Below are 20,844 nucleotides of genomic sequence, written 5' to 3' on the forward strand. Positions count from 1 at the left end.
TATTCATATAGATGGAATATATTGTGTGTTTTAAAGACTTGATTGGAGTTGTCTAGTTTTAAGGAAAAAATATAAGAACAGTTGTTAATATTTATCATTTACATATCATGTATGTCTTTTTTGCAGGCTTTATACCTGCCTGTAGCCTGGGATTGTCACAGGTGGGCAGAATGAACTTTGGCAAAGATGTTAACACTTTGAAATATTTCACTATTTGTGGCTTACAAGAAGGCTATGAACCTTTTGCTGTAAATACAAATCGTGACATTACTATATGGCTGAGCAAGAGATTACCTCAGTTTCTTCCAGTACCAGCAAATCATGAACATATCGAGGTTTGAATCTTTAATTTATTTTGGAAACTGAACATAGTAAGTAGTAGAAGTTAATATAGCATGTAGAGTATATATCAGTGATGGCGAACCTTTTTTGGCTCGCGTGCCACAGGTGGGGGGAGCGCAGGGGGGTTGGGTGTGGGCGTGCCGCACCCATAATGCAACGCACAACCCCCCCAGTGCAAACATGCGCACAATGCACGACCCCCCCATTTTTACATGCTTTTTTTGCCCTCCCCAGGCTCCAGGGGCTTTATAGGAGCCTGGGGAGGGTGAAAGGAGCCTCCCCCGAGCCCCCGGAGGCCCTCTGGAGACTTCAGGGACCATCCGGAGGCTTCCCTGAAGCCTTTGGACCGCTTAAAACCACCCTCCGAGCTAACCGGAAGTGACTTCCGGGTTGCTCGGAGGGTCGTTTTAAGCGCTCCGAAGGCATCAGGGAAGCCTCGGATGGTCCCTGAAGCCTTCGGAGCGCTTAAAACGACCCTCCGAGAAACCCGGAAGTCACCTCCGGTTTGCTCGGAGGGTGGTTTTAAGCATTCCGAAGGCTTCAGGGACGGTCCCTGAAGCCTCCGGGGGGGGGGGGGAGAGGCTCTTTTCGTTCTCCCCAGGCTCCTATAAAGCCTCTGGAGCCTGGGGAAGGCTAAAAATAGCTTTTGAAAAGGTGAACTCAGCTGGCCAGCGTGCGCATGTGCGCTGGCCAGCTGACAGGGCAGCGCCTCGCGTGCCCTGACAAATGGCTCCGCATGCCACTTGTGGCACGCGTGCCATAGGTTCGCCATCACTGGTATATATAGTAAGGCTCAGGGGTGGGTTCTGGCAGTCCCTACTGCCACTTTGCTTATGGTCATGCATGATGCGCAGTGCATGCATGATACGCAGTGCAATAAAAATTGCTCTGCACATGTGCAGAAGCAAAAAAAAAAAGGATGACAGTGCCTATGGGGCCTCCCCGAAGACCGATTCGGGGGCGAGGCAGGCCTGCATTGCTGCTGGTTCCAGCGACCCAGGCTGCCAAACCACTACCAGTTTGGCTGAACCAGTCCGAACCAGGAGGAACCTACCACTGGTAAGGCTGTCAAATAAGTATGGAATGATTCATTAGTATTATTTTATGATAATAATACTATATTATTCTTTCTACATATTTACCTTAAAATGTAGAATTTCAAATTAAAGAGATAAACTAGCATATTTCTTATTTGTAAGCCCAAAGATTTACAAAACCAAAGGGAAAATGCTGGTGTTTTATTTGTATCCATAATAATTCTTAATCCACATGCATATTTTTATAACAAAACTTTTGTTGTCTTTCACAGTCCAATATTACGTTAATAAAAATATTAAAAGCAATGGATGAAATCATGCCTCTTACCCTCTAGAGCAGTGGTTCCCAAAGTGGGGCCCATGCCCCACAGTGGGGCAATTTGATTTTTAATGGGGGCAATTTGAACCTTGTTTAATGGCCTTTTAGGCTTCCTCCACGTGAGTAGAGTTCACTTTTTAACTAAAGTAAGAATTATATGTCACAAGGGGGCATCAGGTTTTAAAGATGCTTAGGTGGAGCGTGGCCAAAACGAGGTCGGGAACCACTGCTCTAGAGGAAATGTTTTAGTAAGTAATTATTCTATCTTGCTTCAAGATAGGCAAGGTCAGAAACAGGAATCAATAAGGGTCTTAGAATGTACTTTGATGCAATCAGCAAATTAAAACAGAATCTTGAAAGCCTGCTTCTAACCTATATCTAATGTAATTAAAACAGAGTTGTGTATTAATCTAATATCGGGCTCTTTTTCACATTTACTAGTTTTGTAGAACTCAGATATCTTTTCTATAATGATGCTTCATTATCTGCCCCTTCTCTGAGTCAAACCTACATTTCATCACACTTGCCACAATATTGCAGAGGGCAAGAATAAACATTTATTTATGGATATACTATGAGAGACCATTAAGCATAAGTAAAGACAACATTTTGTTTTATGTTTCCATACATTTTTGCATTTCATAGGTTACAAGGATTGATGGAACTGCAGATAGTTCTCCATGCTTGAAAGTCACACAGACGTCCTTTGGATCTCAAAACAGCAAAACAGATATCATGTTTTATCGCCTAAGCATGCCCATTGAATGTGCAGAAGTGTTTTCTAAAATGCCGGGAGGAGGAATGCCAAATTCTAATCTTTTTAGCCCAAAGAGTGATTTGGATGATTATGATGCAGATTCTGATTTTGAAGTTCTCATGAAGACTGCTCATGGTCATCTTGTACCTGATCGTGTAGAAAAAGAAGCTGCAAAATCAGAGTTCAATAACCATAAAGATTATACACAAGAGAAACCTTCACGCCTCAAGCAAAGGTCAGATAGTTTGATCTCTTCAGGTGTTTTACACACTGTTCACTTTCAAGGATACAAATAAATGTTTTTCTTGCCATATTGTCAATGAATTTCATTGTGATGTCTCCTGAATAAAAAAGGACAGCAATTTCTGTCCTTAAATGTTTGCTTTCTCTGTGTTCCAGCTTCCATATTCATGAAATATAAATGAAACATGGACAAGTTTCTATAAAATATTTAGTGTAACAATTATAAATCCATGAATGTAAGAGATATTTGCTATCCTGGCCCTGAAATGCATTAGCTGGTATTAACAACTTTACACATTTTGACCAAGTGTTTAAAAAGGACCATATTGAAAGGATCATATTGAATTGAGTGAATATCTTGATACCTTCAAATTCAGATTTATTCAATGGAAGATACAGGATTATTCTGAATCAACTGATATAAAAAAGATGTATTCACTCATTTTCATTTTTATATATCAGATTTATGCTGAAAAGGACGAAGCCAGACTACAGCACAAGCCATTCTGCAAGACTAACTGAAGATGTCCTAGCAGAGGAACGAGATGATTTTGATTATCTAATGCAAACCTCTACAGTATGGCAATTTAGTGTTAATATTTCCTCTAACGATAGATTAAAATTATCATATATGATAGGAGGATATTATATATTACCCTATATCTCTATGGAGCAGAAATGATTGGGATTGTCTTAAAGAATTGCTGTTAAGTTGCAAGCTTAAACTCATATTTCATGAGAATAAATTTTCATTTGAAATGCTAATTTCAAAAGAAACTTGGTTTTCCATCGCTCTTATGCATGGATGGTGTGAGATGGAGAAATAGAGGTAGAATGTGTTCAGTGGTGCCATTTGTTCTGAGCCTTGACTTAATGGCTATTTAACTCTGCATCTTCTCTTCTGCTCCCTAAATTAGTTTTGTTTGTCACTATATGCTGCTAATTATAATTGCCATATGAAATAGATTAGCAAAATAACAAGAATGGGAAAATTATTGATTTTTTAATGTTTTATATTGAGTTTATTTTAAAACAAAAATAATATAATATAATGGGATACAATAATACAATAATAATAGCAACAAATTACCAAGCCAGGTTGGTGTAGTAATTAAGATGTTGACCTAGAACCAAGAGACTTTGAGTTTAGTCCCATCTGAGGCATGAAAGCTGTCTTGGCGAGTTTGGACCTTACAGAATCGGTTGATTTTGTTTGGATGAAGCAAGTAGGGAAGCTGATATAGCTAAAGCTAAAAATGGATGTATCTCTAGGAAAATTCAATTTGTCTTCATACATTGATTCCTCACTGAAAATTGATGGCAGAGTGGGACTCCTGGAGTTGACACACAAAGCTTTGTGTTGTGAGTACATCGCTTCCATGAAATAAAGAAGGAATTCAAGAAATTAGTATGAAACTGACAGAGCCGCATTTACTGTACATCAGGAAAGTTTGAGTACAAATAATCCTCAATTTATGACCACAGTTGAGCATAAAATTTCTGTTGCTAAACAAGGCAACAGTTAAGTGAGTTATGCCTCGTTGTACCACCTTTTTGAAATGGTTGTTAATCATACAGTCATTAAGCGAATCTGGGTTCCCTCATTGACTTTGATTGTCAAAAACTCCTTAGGAAGATTGCAAATGATAATCCCAGTACCCTGGGACGCCTTCAATCATTGTAACTATGGTACGTGCCAGTTGCTAAGCACCCGAAGTCTGATAACATAACTGGGGTTGCTGCAATACCCACGTGTGAGAACTGGTCAGAAGTCATTTTGTTCAGTGCTGTTGAACAGACATTAAAGGAATGGTTGTAAGTCAAGGACCTACTTGTATTGATTAATACAATGTGGGAGAGGAAAATAAAAAATGTATTTAAGGAAAGAAAGATAAAAAATAAGGCATTAGGAGTTATTTTTTATTTTTATTTTTTTCTAATGTAGAAAAATCCCAAAATATTTCCCTTCAGAAATATTCATGGATCATTAGAAAAACATTGCGAGCATGAGATTCTTTCCCATATTACTAGTTCTGATTCTAAAAGGAGACAAAATATTAGAAACATATAAAATGATGTTGTAATAGAATAATCAATTGAAAGTAAATGAAAATAAATGCAGTTATCAAAGATGGAGTAGAAATTTAGCTCCAACAACTTAGCTTAAGAACAAGTTAGCAAATGATTGCACTTAGCATAAGAACCATTGTAATCTCTTCTGAAAAATTTGGATTTTTGGTTGGTCTCAATATTTAACTGTTTTCAAAGCAAATAACTAATATGCCTCTTCAAGTACCAATAAAGAGCAAGCTAGAAAAAAACTCGTTTGTTTGTTAATTAATTAATTATCATAATATTTAGAAACTGCCAATCCTCATAAAGCAACTCATAAAGTGAAATTTAAGCATTTGTACATATATCCTATTATATGAGAAAGCAAAACTTTCTCTAAATTAATAGGGGAGAAATCTATTGATGATAAGACTCTGACTCTTACATGGTCCTAGAGATTTTATTCTTGCTTCTAGCAATTACTTAAGCTTCTGGATTTGGTGTTATTTTCAGAACAAGATGGATTTTTCAGAAAAAAATAATTCAGGATAGTACTGGATCAAATTGAAATATTAATATTGTGGGTAATATTTTTATGTTTTGACAGTATTATTATTCTGTACGTATATTTCCTGGACAAGAACCTGCTAATGTTTGGGTAGGCTGGATTACATCTGATTTCCATCAATATGACACAAACTTTGATTTGGACAGAGTCCGTACTGTTACAGTAACCTTAGGAGATGAAAAAGGGAAAGTTCATGAGAGGTTGGCTTTATTTATCTTTTGTTTAGAAACAATTGTTATCAAATCATTCTATCGTGTCAGTGAAATTGTCCAGTTAAAACTGTAACATTTATTAAGATTGATATATTGCATATTATTTATAGTAACATGAACATTACATGATGCTGTCTTTAATTTGATAACTTAATGATAACTTAAAATGAAGTTTTCTTTCTGTTACAATACGATTATAAAATCCTGAAACTCAATATTGTATTAAAGGGCTTCATTGGAATGAAGATTTATATTTATTTTGTAATCCACACCTAAGTGTGAGCAAAATACAATTATCACATTTAATGAATTTTAAATGTGGAATACAAAAGCTATATTTTAGTCTCTGTATAGAAGTGTATTTAAGTGCTAATTCCCTGGAGGTTATAACTCTATCCTGTTCTAGCATGATTAAGAAATACATCTCTTTGTGACTAGTCATAGTAGCATAATATCCCAATCACAGCACTCTCAAATGAGAGGGCATTGTTCATTTGAGGCTAGGCCACAATGGCTCTCTCTATCCTCCCTTCTATTTATAGAATTCTTTATTGGCCAAATGTGATTGGACATATAAGGAATTGTCTCCAGAGCATAAGCTGTGTACATAAGCGCAAAAAGTGATAAATCATGGTCATGATCATAATCATAAAATACAATCATCATAAATCATGATACAACACTCAGTTATAGTAATAGAATACTAAATGAGCAATCAGCATAAATTGTAATAGGATAATAAATAAAAGCAATCAATATAAATCATAAGATACAAACAACAAAGTAATAATCATAAGAAGCTAAGGAAATAAGTAATAGAAAAGATGAGAATGTTAATAGTAATATGGTAATACAGCTCTACTAGGTAGTTTTTTTTAGTCTAGGAGCCATGGTCTCTGGAGAAAGATATGCAACTTAAATTTGAATTGTAGTTATCATTAAGTATGTTTATGAAATTTATTAATATTTGTCTATTGTTTATTTTTAAAATTAAATGTAAATCTAAACATGCCAGAGTTATTTATGAAAAAAAAACCTTATCTAGCCATTTTTTCTAGGTTCATCAAGAATCAATTGAGCATTGGATAAGAATTCTTTCCTTTGTCTCTCCCTCTTATTCTAGTGGGCATCTCATTATTTTTTAGATTTTATTAAATTAGAGCTCTTCATTTTATCTCATCTAGGGAATTCTGGGTTTTATTAGTTCTTGCATCCTGGTTTATAACTGACATTAAAATAGAGTGTTCTAGTTCTTATTTGAGAAGAAATTCTACATTAATACAAGCCACTTAAATGGGAGGGGAAAGGAAGGAGGACTCTCTTAGATATTTATTTATTTTTCCTTAATAAATTTATTCATTAATGTACAGTATAATTTTCTGATATCTGAAGTTTTAAATAACTGACCTAAAAAGTCATTATGTGCAACCTAGAGCTAGATCTCTGTGAAGTCCTAATGCCATGATGGCGAACCTATGGCACACATGCCACAGGTGGCACATGGAACCATATTTGCCGGCATGGCAACCCTCAGCAGCCCTCAGCTCTGGCGTGCATGCACACACCGGCCAGCTGACTTTTGGCCTTCTAGAGGGCTGGGGGAGGCTGTTTTTGTCCTCCCCAGGCTTCAGGAAAGCCTCCAGGCCTAGAGAAGGCGAAAAACAGGCCCAACGACCCAACTGGAAGTTCGATAACAAACTTCCATTTGGCCTTTTGGGCCTGTTTTTTGCCCTCCTCAGGCTCCGGAGGCTTTCATGAAGCCTAGAGAGGGTGAAAAACAGCCCAGCGGGCAAACCGGATATTCGTTCTGGAATGAAACTTTTCAAACGGGCAAACCGTTGGGCTGTTTTTCACCCTCCCCAGGCTTCAGGAAAGCCTCCAGAACCTGGAGAAGGTGAAAATCCCCCCACGGTGGTCGCTCACGCATGTTTGGGGGTGGCTCATCCATGAGCAGGTGGGGGGGTCTCTCGCACATGTGCATGTGGGTGGGCACCTGCATGTGTGTGATAGCACGCACACAAACAGTTTTGACACACCTTTAGAAAAAGGTTAGCTATCACTGTCCTAGTGTAATACATGTGAGTTAAGCATTCATTGTCATTGATATAATTGCAATAAAATAAGTCTTACCTTTATACAGTTTTACCTGTATATATTTATTTGCTTGATTGCTCACAGTATTTATTAATAACTATTACAAATTGTCCATAAGAGTACTAGCGGATTTAAAGAAAAACACATCAAAACTCTCATCATGTAGAATATCTAATACATGTAGTACTCTTAGAAAACTATACATGCTGCTTTATATTCTCTCTGCTTGGAAATGCTCTGCACATGTATTAGTAGGAATTTCTCATTGGTGAGCAAATATGTTTTAATAATGAAGAGATAGTATTGGATAGATCACAGATATGGCAGAGCCTAATGGAGTTTGGGAACTTGCCTTGTAACATTAACCTATTATCAATCTTTTGAAATGCAGTATCAAACGAAGCAACTGCTATATGGTGTGTGCCGGAGAGAGCATGAGTCCAGGGCAAGGACGCAATAATAATGGATTAGAGATTGGTTGCTTGGTTGATGTTGCAACTGGTATCCTATCCTTCACTACCAATGGCAAAGAATTAAGCACTTATTATCAGGTAATGATTTTTTTCTTGGTTAAAGGTTGCCCAACAAAATCTGATTAATTTTTTTAAAAAATATATTTATTATATTTGAAAAGAAAATAGTAATTTCCCCAAATTTTAGCTTTGGATAGTAGCTTGTGAAAGATTTACAACTTTATTGTGGCAAATGCTTAGGTTAATTAGGTTCTTGTCTGCAAACTATCTTTATATCTATTTTGACTTACACTATTTTATTTCTATTTGTTTTTTTACTTAGGTGGAACCAAGTACTAAATTATTTCCTGCAGTATTTGCACAAGCCACAAGCCCTAACATTTTCCAATTTGAGTTGGGACGAATAAAGGTAACTATCACCCATTTAATTTACTGTATTTAAAACATCCCTGATACTCTGGTTCCAACTTTTTACAATAGTAACAAAAGTGGGACAATTTTTTTTCCTAATCCACTGATAGAAGTGTGGACATTTCCTTTCTCAGTTCCTCATCATCCATCAGCTGTACTGAGAAGAAAACCTTGAATTAAAAAATGCAGGGTTATATACAAAATCAGTACAGAACATAGTCAAATGAATTCCCTTCTCTCTTAGATCTCCCATTTATCTTCTAGAAATCATGCCAAGCTCTGGTTTTATATTAAAAGAGAAAAAATGGTGGGGGTATAACCTCCATTTTTTTAAAGAAAAAAAAAACGTTCAGTGTCTATTTAACATGCAAGTAATCTGTTCACCATACTCTTTCTTTAGAGCACACATGGTTTTTCATCCATATATAGTTCTGGTTGGGAATTTACCATAGCCAAAAGTGTCATGCCCTTTGAACAAAAAAACTAAAAACAGGAAAGATTCCTGAAAGTGTGAGGTAATCTCTTAAAAAAAAAAGACTTCATAAACTCCAGTATCTCCAATGTATGATAGACCTAATTAAAGTATCTGTATTCGAATAGCACTACTGTCAGCCCTGGAGGCCATTTTAAAATTTGGATCTTCAAGGCTGCCACATGCGGTGGATGGGCAAGCTATGGGAGACAGTATGAAATGTATAGCCATAACAACATTTTTTCCCTTGAGAGTCAAGGATGTTTAGCCTGCACCTGGAGAGATGTGACTGGGGGCCAACTAAAGTTGGGACAGTGTCATGATTGCACCATGTGATGTCCATGTTGATGCAGGGGAAGAAACTTTAACTTTACTCTGGGCGGGGAATCCCCAGGGGTTTTCCGATTCGGGTTTTCCCAGATGTGCCAGTAAGACATCTCTAATAAATTCAAGCTTTGAGGAAAATGCCTGCCTTGGAGTTTTGATTTTGTTGAGGGTGTTACTTGGAACCCTGACAACTACACTACCAAGACATAAGTCATACATCTAATGGGCATCTGGATCCGCTTTTTTATTTTTATATATTAAATTTATATGCTGTCCATCTCAATATGCAAAGTGACTCTGCGGTATTTTATCACTACACTGATATGAGTTAGAGTCTGACTTCTTTTACTGAAGAAGTAGTTAGCTACACAATCAAAGGGGAGTATGTTATTCTTCAATTTTCAGACTTTCATCAGAATAAGTGCATTTCCAGGAGTCAGATTACTGACTCCTGGAAATGCTGAGCACCAAATACTCTCTGACATCTGAATCAGTCGGAACTTTGAGTTTCTTCCTTGTTTGTTTCGTTAAGTGTTTATACTTGAATGTATGCCTTTTCTTAATTCCATCCCTTAAAGTGGCTTATTGTCAGACATGAAATATCAGATGCACAACGAAGGTCCAATTAAACTGATTTATTGTTAATCATACCCAAGAATCTTTTCAATTAATGGTTAACATCTGCTTGTGGTTAGATAAGGGTCAACAGAATTCAAGTGAGGTTGGATTTAATTTGTTGGTGGCTATTTAGAGATTCTAGGCTGATTCTTTTTAACTCTGCCCCCGGCTTTTGCCACTCCTATTCCTATACTTGCAAGAATAATTGCAATTAAAAATAAATAAAATAAAACTTTATAATTAAAAATTTGGCAAAAGAGTGGGTTTTTTCCCTAAATAAAGGAAGAGTAAGAGCCTATTTCATAGACTAGGAGCCATGTTTATATTTTGTATTGATTAGCAGATTGGTTGCTGTGTTTTCTACTACAAGAAATATTCAGACACTTTTCAAGGATTGTCCTATCTAAAACATATTTCAATAGTTAAGATATATTGTTATCAAGGTGTGATGATTATTTGTTTTATATGCTCAGGAAGATCACAATTGATACACTGGTTTTAATATTGAAAAAAACCTGCAAGTGACAGCTGAAATTCAGGAGCATTCCCAATCTGTGAACTGGTTTTGCTGGGAGAATATAATCCCTTTCAGAAAAAGCTTTTTGGAAAAGCTAAATGGTTTCATGCAGATGTTATGCAACATAGGAATAAAGTGGAGTTCAATGGTTATTAACCATTGGTTAACAATTAACAAGTGTCTAAAATAATTGCAGAACATTTTTTCCAAGATCCAACCCTGCCAAATGGCCCAGAGGAATACCAAGTTATACTTTACATAGACTAGTTATTTATAGCTTCATTCCAAACCAGATTTTGCTATCATGTTTTATATACTATTTAGAGGCATTCTTGGTGCTCTCTGAGCTTGGTTGTTTTATTACAGAAGTTTCATTATCCAACTAGGTAAACCTGGAGAATGAAATGTTTACAAGAAAACAACCAAGCTCAGGGAGAGCACCAAGGACCCCACAGTTCAACTTTAAGCCACAAATATTTTCTTCTGTTGATACTTTTCAGTGTATGGAAAGGTTTGATTCTGTGCCAGCATTAAAATTATGTATGTATGTATGTATGTATGTATGTATGTATGTATGTATGTATGTATGTGTGTGTGTATATATATATATATATATATATATATATGTGTGTGTGTGTGTGTGTGTGTGTGTGTGTGTATGTGTGTGTGTGTGTGTGTGTGTGTGTGTTTGTGTGTATGTATGTCTTTGGTTGTTCGGGTTTTCTCCCGCGTAGAATTGGAAGTATCTTCACGACGTTTTGTGAAAAACCTGAACAACCAAAGACGTACATACAAACACCCGCGAAAACCTCAGAAAACACACACACACACACACACACACACACACACACACACACACACACACACACACACACACACACACATATATATATATATATATATATATATATATATATATATATATATATATATATATATATATATATATATATATATATATAATCCCTCAGTTCATTGGGACAATGTTCTTCCATGCAATATCAGGCCCAAGTCCAAAGATGACACAATAGAATACAATAAGAGTCTACTTCTTTACCTTTTTGAACGTAATAGACTGAATTTTGCAGACTAAAGCTGTAACCTCCTAACCCAGGAATCCTCAAACTTTTTACAATTCATGGACCCTCAGACTGTTGGGAGGTGGACTGGCTAGGGGTGTGTGTCGTGGCTAGGTGATCATGTGACTGAGTGGGTGGGTGTGGCCATTTTAGAAATCCATTAAGCAATAAACACAAATTAAAACTTTAATTTGTTATGTTCCTGAGACCTCTGCACGTTCCATTTTTGGCCTTCTCGGCCTCTAGTACCACTCTGCCACCCAAACCCGGGTCCAGTACTGGCCTCCTGAGGTCTCCAACACATCCTGTTTTTGGCCTCCTTGGTGTCCAAAAGGCAGATGGGGGCTGGCAGGTAGGTGGGGCGATGTGGGCAGGGCATCCTCATGGTCCTGTGTGGGCCAGAATAATGGCTTCAGCAGGCCACATACGGCCTGCAGGCCGTAGTTTGAGGACCCCTGTTGTAACCTAATAGATATACCCTGAGAGATTTTAGAATGTGGTTTTTCTGAACCTATTTCACCCTTCCCCATTCAAGTTTGGAACTGCACAATTTCTTATTTTGGGCTTTTGTCTCAGAATATACTGCCTCCTCCTCCCTAGGAAACCATGGTGTTCCTTTCTATGGAGATTCTCAGTCATCTAAGTCATTTTTGTCCCAAGGTGCTTTTTCAAGAGGCAACTTGATTTTCTTGTTTTTCTTTGAAGACATTTCGCTTCTCATCCAAGAAGCTTCTTCAGTTTTTTGAATCACTAGCATCCATGGATAATGGACTTTTAAAATCACATTGGCTAGGAGACCATGTTCTGTTTGCATAGCTCACCATGTTTTCACACTGTCAGAGTGATTATAGTCAAATTTCAGTCAAAAGTAACTTTGGACATTCACATCAGTCAACCTATTTTTCGTGCATTCTCCCCCCTTCTATGTCATCCGCTAGAATGTTTGTTATATTTGTTACATTTTCACAGAGTGATCTTTATGTATGAATGCATAAGATGACAATTCAAACACAGTTACAGGTAAGTAACCTGTTCTCCCAATGTATGAATCCTGACCATTGTGTGTGTGTGTGTGTGTAATTGGGTTTATTTTGTTTTACTGCATTTACTGTTTTGCTCTGTTTTCAGAATGTAATGCCATTGTCAGCTGGCTTGTTCAAAAGTGAGCACAAAAATCCACTTCCTCAATGCCCACCCCGTCTCCATATTCAGTTTCTGACACATGTTCTTTGGAGCAGAGTGCCAAATCAGTTTCTGAAAATTGATATATCACGGATCAATGAACGGCAGGGCTGGTCAATACAGTGCCTGGAGTCTTTGCAGTTCATGTCCCTTCACATTCCAGAGGAAAACAGGTACTCCTTGGTTGCATTTACAGATGAAATGAGATAAGATGTTGACCTTAAGTGAACGGTAAATTATATATCTGAAAAAAAGAATATGTTAGTATATATTCATAAAATCCTATCAAATATGCAAAGGGAAGAAGAACAATAGGAAAATAAAATTGAAACTAGGTAAATCTAGTTTACACCATTTATCACCTGTATTTTATTTTATTTTATTTTACTATTTTATTTTTTAAATATTTTATTATTTTATTCTTTATTCTTTTAATTTTTATTCTTTTTATTTTTATTATGTATCCCACCTTCATTATTTTTACAAATAACTCAAGGCAGTGAAAATATCCAACACAACTTCTTCCTCAGGGGTAGTATTCGCTTACCTTCCCTACCGGTTCGCAAATGTGAGCACGCATGCCTTACGCGCATGCGCTTTTGGTGAAAAAAGGGCCTAAATGTGATGCCATAGGACCGGGGTGGAATGGAGGGGCCATCCGCAATTTACACTACCGGTTCGGGTGAACTGGTCTGAACCAGTAGAATACCACCTCTGTTCTTCCTCCTATTTCTCCACAAAAAACCCTACTCTATCAGGTAAGTTGGACTGAGAGAGAATGACTGGCTCAAAGTTCACTCAACTGTCTTTCATGGCTAAGGCCATGAACTAATGATCAGCTAATTTCTAGGTACCTTCCCATAATTTTCTAACAGCAGAATCTATTTTTGCTTCCCTCAACTAATGTTCATCAATCATAAGAAATACCTTTAAGTCTTTCTTTGCAAAAGATGTCATCTATTAGTCATGGTTATTCCCAATGCAAGACTGTGTTTTTAATTCCAAAGGATAAATATTATCCAACTATTGCTAGCTATAGTTATTGAATACATCAAAGAGCTAAGAAAGAAACTAAATTGTTGGTGAAAAATTTTAATTACTCGATAAAGAGTTGTACTTAGTCACTGAAAAAACTATTTTGGAAATAGTTAAAGTCTAACCAAACTTGTTTCCATGTTTGCATATGTAAATGTATTCTAAATTTTAAGCCTTATCAATTTACTGACTTAGTAAGATAATAATTGTGAACTTGTTTATGAGAAAACTGATTGTATGGATGTAAAAGCACTTTCCACACCAAAAACCCCTCAAATCTGGTATGTTTAATTATTTTACTTCTTCTTTTTTTATTGCAGGTCTATAGATATTTTAGAACTGTCAGAACAAGAAGAACTGCTAAAGTTTCATTATCATACTCTCAGACTATACTCAGCAGTGTGTGCTCTTGGGAATAACAGAGTTGCACATGCTATGTGTAGCCATGTTGATGAATCTCAGCTTCTCTATGCAATTGAGAACAAATACATGCCTGGCTTCTTACGTGTGGGCTATTATGATCTTCTCATTGATATCCACCTTAATAGCTATGCCACTGCAAGGTTGATGATGAACAATGAATTCATTGTCCCAATGACAGATGAGACTAAAAGCATTACTTTGTTTCCTGATGAACACAAAAAACATGGCCTACCAGGTATCGGGCTTAGTACATCTTTACGACCCAGAATACAGTTTTCTTCTCCCAGTTTTGTAAGAATTAATAGTGAGTGCTACCAATATAGTCCTGAATTTCCTCTAGAAATTTTAAAGTCTAAAACCATAGAGATGTTGACAGAAGCAGTTCAGGAGGGTGGCCTTCATGTCAGAGATCCAGTAGGTGGTACTACAGAATTTCTGTTTGTTCCTTTGATCAAGCTTTTTTATACTCTTCTTATAATGGGAGTCTTCCACCGTGAAGATCTGAAGCATATCTTGCAGCTCATTGAGCCCAGTGTGTTTAGAGAAGATAATGGCCGTGAAGATGAAACCCGAATATTAGTGAAGGAACTAGTTAAAGAAAGTCTAAATTTAGAGACAGGTGTGGATGAAATCAGAAGAGAGAAAGTTCCAGAAGAAGGACTTCTTCAAATGAAGCTTCCTGAGCCCGTCAAATTACAGGTAATCATGAAAGAATGCATAGGTAATTGTATATTTTGTGGATTATTTTTCTACCTGAGACACATTTATATGCCTATATACGTACAAACATAAAAAAAGAAAAATTTGGTTTGGCAGTTTAAGAAAAAGTTCTGGACATAGACAAAAGTGAATACAAATAGAAAAGAATATTTGCAACATATGCATACTGAGAAGAATGTTGGGAAAAAGAAGAATATTGAGGGTAAAGCTGTCAATAAGCAATAAATAATACATTAATCACAAATAATGTGGTCAAAAGGAAATTAAAACTTTAAGCTGAGGGAAAGATAAGGGAAGAAAATTAATTTTTTCAATATTTTGAAATGGAGACAATGAAAGGTTTAAAAAATAGAAATGGACGTAGGTTGTATTAAAAAAAAATGATTCAAGTGAAATAAAAGAAATACCCCATGTCTGAAATTATAGTTTTAAAACTATGTTACCTCATTTATTTTGTTTTGTTCTATTAATTCTATTTCAGATGTGCCATTTACTCCAATATCTATGTGACTTCCAGATACGCCATAGAATAGAAGCCACTGTAGCATTTTCAGATGATTTTGTAGCAAAACTTCAAGAAAATCAGCGTTTCCGGTATAATGAAGTTATGCAGGCTTTAAACATGTCAGCAGCTCTGACAGCCAAGAAAACAAAAGAATTTCGATCCCCACCACAGGAGCAGGTTAATAACCTAATAAATATTTTTATATTGGTGGTTTGTTCAGGTTAAAGAAAACCTGTACAAGGTAATAGTTTTCCTGGACCAAAGTATACAAGATTGTAAATAAAAGCCAAACTGTCTTGATGAATGAGAATTCTGATTTCCAGAACATTTAGCAAATTGTGTGTTAGCAGTCACTTTTGATAAAGTGAAAAATATGGATCAGGCCTGACATTAATTCAACTGTTTATGATTAAATATAGATTAAAATATTCTGTATGGGGACACACACACCCCTACATAAAGCAGTTGTCTTTTAGTGAGATCAGCTTTGTAGAATTTTGATGTATTCATTTTTATATGCACATATTTTAGTCATCTCTAATTGGAATACTTCTAACTTTTCAATGGAAAAGGTTTATAAATACAGGTAATCCTCACTTAATTACCACAAATGGGCCTGGCAAATTTTATCATTAAGTGATGTTACTGTTAAGTGAGATATCACATGATTGTAATGAACTTAACCACTTTCTGCCCTGTGTATTAAGCAAATTACCCATGATTGTTAAATGAGACTTCACATGACCATGACTTGCAATTTTACTGCCGGCTTTTTCATTGACTCTGGTTGTTTGTAGCAAATGCATAAATGGTGATCACATAAGCATGGGACATTATGACAGTTTAAATGCCCATTGTTTTCAAAGCACCTGAATGTTGGTCACTTACAACCAATGGTTGTAAATTACTTTTTCAACAGCATAGTAACTTTGAATTGTAGACTACCTGTAGTTTCTTCTCTACTTTTGTATGTGGAATTCAGTTGACCCTGTATTCTCTTCTGTCCTTCAAGTATATATCTTCAGACAATATGAAAGTGCCTTGGGATATTCATTACAACTGTTGTATAAAGAAGTTGTTAGAATTTGATTCTAAAGAGTGAGACAGACACTTTTGACATCTTCCCTCCAGTCCTTCCCCTAAGGATGTCTTCTATTTTGCCGTGAATGGGAATATTTTATCACAAGTTATGGGTCATGGAGCTTGTACTAGGGGAAGAAGAATAGGAAAATCCTACTACGTCTATTGGAAAGTTGCTCTTTGTGTTCCTTATTTTGCTCTCTTTTAAACTTCCTAATGCACAGAAGTTACCATTGGTAAAATGTAGCATCATGTATGTGCCAAGAGATTTTATTTGTGAGCCTTGCTCACATTTGTGAAAGAATAAATTAAAATTATTATGTAACTACACAGGGACAAATTAGAGTGCCAATTTTTAATTTAAGTTTTAAAATCCTGAACATCATTTAAACCATTTCTAACCAGCACTAAAAGGAATCCTTGATGACATTGATAATGTCATATACAAGCAAAGAGACAAAGATGTGCTACATCATTTCTTTCAATATATCTTAAAGGAACTGCATTACTGAGCTATACAAAGTGAATATAATGATAAGTCATTAGAATGAACAAAATATATGCACTTCTTTTCATCCTTTCCTTTCATGGGGAGTTTCAAAGCATGACTTGAATCTAGTAATATTATAGTAAATGTTTTATTGTACCTGTATATCACCTCTTACATATTACTTCAAATATATTTGCTTTTAAAGATCAACATGCTGCTGAATTTTAAGGATGATAAAAATGATTGTCCTTGTCCTGAAGAAATAAGGGATCATCTTTTGGATTTTCATGAAGATCTGATGGCACATTGCGGTAAACCTGAACTCTGAATATTTTTCCCTGCTCCAAATATTAAAGAAAATAAAATACCGATAGTTTTATTCAACAGAATATGGTAGAGTGAAATGTAATTCTAAAGAAATGCACTTAAAATTGCATTGAATACAGTTTTAGAACTGCAGTATCCATATTGTCTTCAAGAACCTGCTATCTCATATAACAACTGCTGCCTTGATCTAGCTTTAGGGCAAGCATGTTGAGCCTATAAGATAATATTGGCAGGACTTGGCCAACTACCATTAAATTGCTTTCTATATTTTTTTCAGAACTAGGTTCTGAAATTGAAATGTAGTCTCCATAATATTGGCAGAATGTAGCACACATCTGATATCCCTGGGTTACTAGGATGCTTTTTTGCAATGCCGAAAAGGTCACGTTATGTGAATTTATACATCAATAAATGATGTACTTGAAAATATCAATCATATTAGGGAAACTGTATTGAAATCTCTTAATGCTTTATTGGAATCAACATTTACTTTATTTCCCTAATTAAAAGTTTGATTTCTGGAATACTCTAAAATTATGTCCAGGCATTATTTCAAATAATGAAGCACTCTACTAACTGCTCTCAAAGTTCTGAAGGTAGTCTTGGAAATGAATACAGATATATTGTTTAGTTGTTTTAATGCTGTAATAAATATTTGATATTTATGTCTAGGAATTCAGCTAGATGAAGATGGAATCCTAGATGGAAACAGTGATTTAACTATTAAAGGTCGCCTGCTATATCTTGTAGAAAGAGTCACACATTTGAAAAAGAAACAAGCAGAGAAGCTAGTTGATGATAATAACAAGAAACCATGTAAGTAAAGTAAAATAAGGTTTAAGTTGTTACCTGAATCTAAAGTAAGCATAAATAGTTCTCTCATTCTGATATCATAATCTATTTCAGAATAAATGTCTATACATTCAGTACTTTAATTTATATTATTCTGAAATAATTGCATGTTCTACAACATAATACTACATTCCAAAAGTGCTGACTAAGAAGCCATATCTTCTGGCAAATCCTTGTTGAACTAATGGAATGCAAAACAAGTAGATTTCAGATAGGCTAACAAAATACTGAGCAAATGAATAATTTTCCACTAGTAAGGATACATTCATGTGTATTTGTGGGAGGTGGGGGGAGGCAGGCAATGAAATGATGCGTGGAGGCATTTACTTACACCAAATTCTTTACTTCTTTCTTTTTGGAAGTTTCATAGTTAGGGCAACTCTCTTCCGCAAAGTGACCCATAGCCCATCAGGACTGAATCTTACACATTTATACCATTTAAGTTGTATTCTGAAACACAAATCGTAGGAATGATGGTCATTGCATGATAGCCGCTTCTTTCCCCTTTTCTCATTATTATTGGATAGATTATTATATTGTCTTTAATTCACTTGTTTTATATTTTAAACAATTATCTTCAGTTTGTAACTTTATTTTAAAGAACTTCTTTTATTGTGGTTCTTTAAAAATAATTGGGATCTTTCTAGCCCAATAACTGGTGAATCAGCTGTTTCCTTTCCTCAAATTGGCTTTGAGGAATTTCTAATTTGATTATGTATTATTGATTATGTATTATTTCTAATTTGATTATGTATTATTTGGTGATATAATAATAATTTAATTATTATTTCTAATAATTTAATTATTATTTCTATAATTTCTAATTTGATTATGTATTATTTGGTGATTTCCTTTTTTCAGAAATTTATCATTCTGAATTTCTAATCCAAATTGGCATAGCATGTGATGATTATTAACAAAGGTGAAAAAAAGGTCTTGTTGTATGTTTGTCTTAATGCTTTCTACATCTAGCAACTCTCCAACAGCTGATATCAGAAACTATGGTACGTTGGGCTCAAGAATCTGTAATAGAAGACCCAGAGTTGGTGAGGGCCATGTTTGTTTTGCTACATCGTCAATATGATGGTGTTGGTGGCCTGGTTCGAGCCTTGCCCAAGACATACACAATAAATGGTGTATCAGTGGAAGATACCATCAACTTGCTTGCATCTCTTGGACAGATCCGTTCTCTCCTCAGTGTTAGGATGGGCAAGGAAGAAGAGAAGCTTATGATTCGTGGATTAGGGTAAAACCTTTCTTTCTACTTGTAATTTAACTGTTATATATTTGCTTTTGGTTGATTGGTAGGAGAGAAGATTGTGATAATTAGTCGTTTATTCTCATAGGGTTCAAAGTATTTCCATTGTGGACAAATAGGCTAATATGTGAAACAAAAATCTAGAAAACTGCTTATTTTTTATTAATTTCCTTCTGGTTTCTGACTTAAATTGAAATAATACAAACTGATCAGGTTCCTTTACAACATGTGATAATAATTGGTAATTTCTTTTTTTACAATAAAACACCAAAGTATTGGTATTTTGTATTTTAACTTTTCTTGAATAAATATTATTCAAAAATAGATACTATTTGATAATGTTATGGGGGAGATATAGATAGGATATAGGAAAGATGGCAGATGACATTTTTAGAAATAGGAAATGTGTTTTTTATATATTCACTTTCTTTTTTTTTAACAAGGAAAAAGTTTCTGAGATTAAAGTATATGTTTTCTAGGTAACTTAAACCATAATGTTTCTTCCTACAAATCAAGCATATCAGTATCGTGTTTTTAATTTCTTTATATATTCATTTTTAAAAGTCTGGCTTATACAACAATATATGATTTTTTAAAGATCTCATAGAAATAAACCAAGTGGAAATCTGCATCATCCATATTCAATAGAGAACAGCCCTGACTTAATTTAACTGATGAGCTATTAAAAAATAGCAATATTTTTTCCTTGAGGAGAATAAAATGGTGGAACTCATTAAATGTAAACGCGGGATGTAAAACCCACTTTTTGCAACTGTGAATGCATCATTTTCACTTCTCTTATATTAAGATATTTTATTTTTGAATTATTAAATGAAAATATTTTAAAGTTTTCAACTAAAAATAATTTAAAAAAATCTTACCCTTTGGATTAGTGGTCCTCAAATATTTTGATTTTCAGATCCTTTTACATTCATAAAAAAATATTACAACTCAAAAGCGTTTTGGATTATGTAGATACTATTTTATATTTATTTATGAGATTCTTATCACCTTTATCATTTTTTTCAAATAACTCAAGATAGCAAACATCATATTCCTGCTTCCTCCTATGTTCCCCAGAACGACAGCTCATATCTATCATGGTTGTTTTTTTTTTATAGGTGCTAGGCATCTCCAACAATAAATCCGATGACTATGACATGAATTTAAAAAGCCAGTAACCATAACTCCTATTTTTTTAAAAAAACTTTCTTTAAGCTTGAATTACAATTCACAGTTAGAGTTTAAGTCCAATTCAAGTCTAATTCACCAATTTGTTCAAATTTGTTCATGTACTTCATTAGTTTGGGGGAAGGAGAAGGATGGGTGTCCAGAAAGCCTTCCTAGGAGCTTTGAGATATGTACAGGCAGAGCAGGGGTGGGTTCCTGCCAGTTCTAACCTCTTCTATAGAAGAGGTTCCACAAATCTACTGTGCCATTTAGAACCGGTT

At 35.2% G+C, this 20,844-nt stretch overlaps 1 protein-coding gene across 1 annotated transcript in view; it reads left to right on the forward strand.

Annotated features, from left to right (window-relative positions):
• The window catches only part of RYR2 (ryanodine receptor 2), a 325,381-nt gene that overhangs the window by 183,167 nt on the left and 121,370 nt on the right, over positions 1-20,844 (forward strand). The window contains exons 30-41 of the mRNA XM_081941599.1: positions 127-335; positions 2,344-2,690; positions 3,161-3,275; positions 5,358-5,518; positions 8,016-8,175; positions 8,420-8,506; positions 12,650-12,876; positions 14,059-14,860; positions 15,363-15,563; positions 17,162-17,267; positions 17,956-18,099; positions 19,108-19,381. Of these exons, the coding sequence (XP_081797725.1) occupies positions 127-335; positions 2,344-2,690; positions 3,161-3,275; positions 5,358-5,518; positions 8,016-8,175; positions 8,420-8,506; positions 12,650-12,876; positions 14,059-14,860; positions 15,363-15,563; positions 17,162-17,267; positions 17,956-18,099; positions 19,108-19,381 (2,833 nt within the window). The remainder of the gene's footprint in view (positions 1-126; positions 336-2,343; positions 2,691-3,160; positions 3,276-5,357; positions 5,519-8,015; positions 8,176-8,419; positions 8,507-12,649; positions 12,877-14,058; positions 14,861-15,362; positions 15,564-17,161; positions 17,268-17,955; positions 18,100-19,107; positions 19,382-20,844) is intronic.

The sequence above is a fragment of the Natrix helvetica genome (assembly GCF_964273705.1).
Source record: "Natrix helvetica genome assembly, chromosome: 2".
NCBI classification, from domain to species: Eukaryota; Metazoa; Chordata; class Lepidosauria; order Squamata; family Natricidae; genus Natrix; species Natrix helvetica.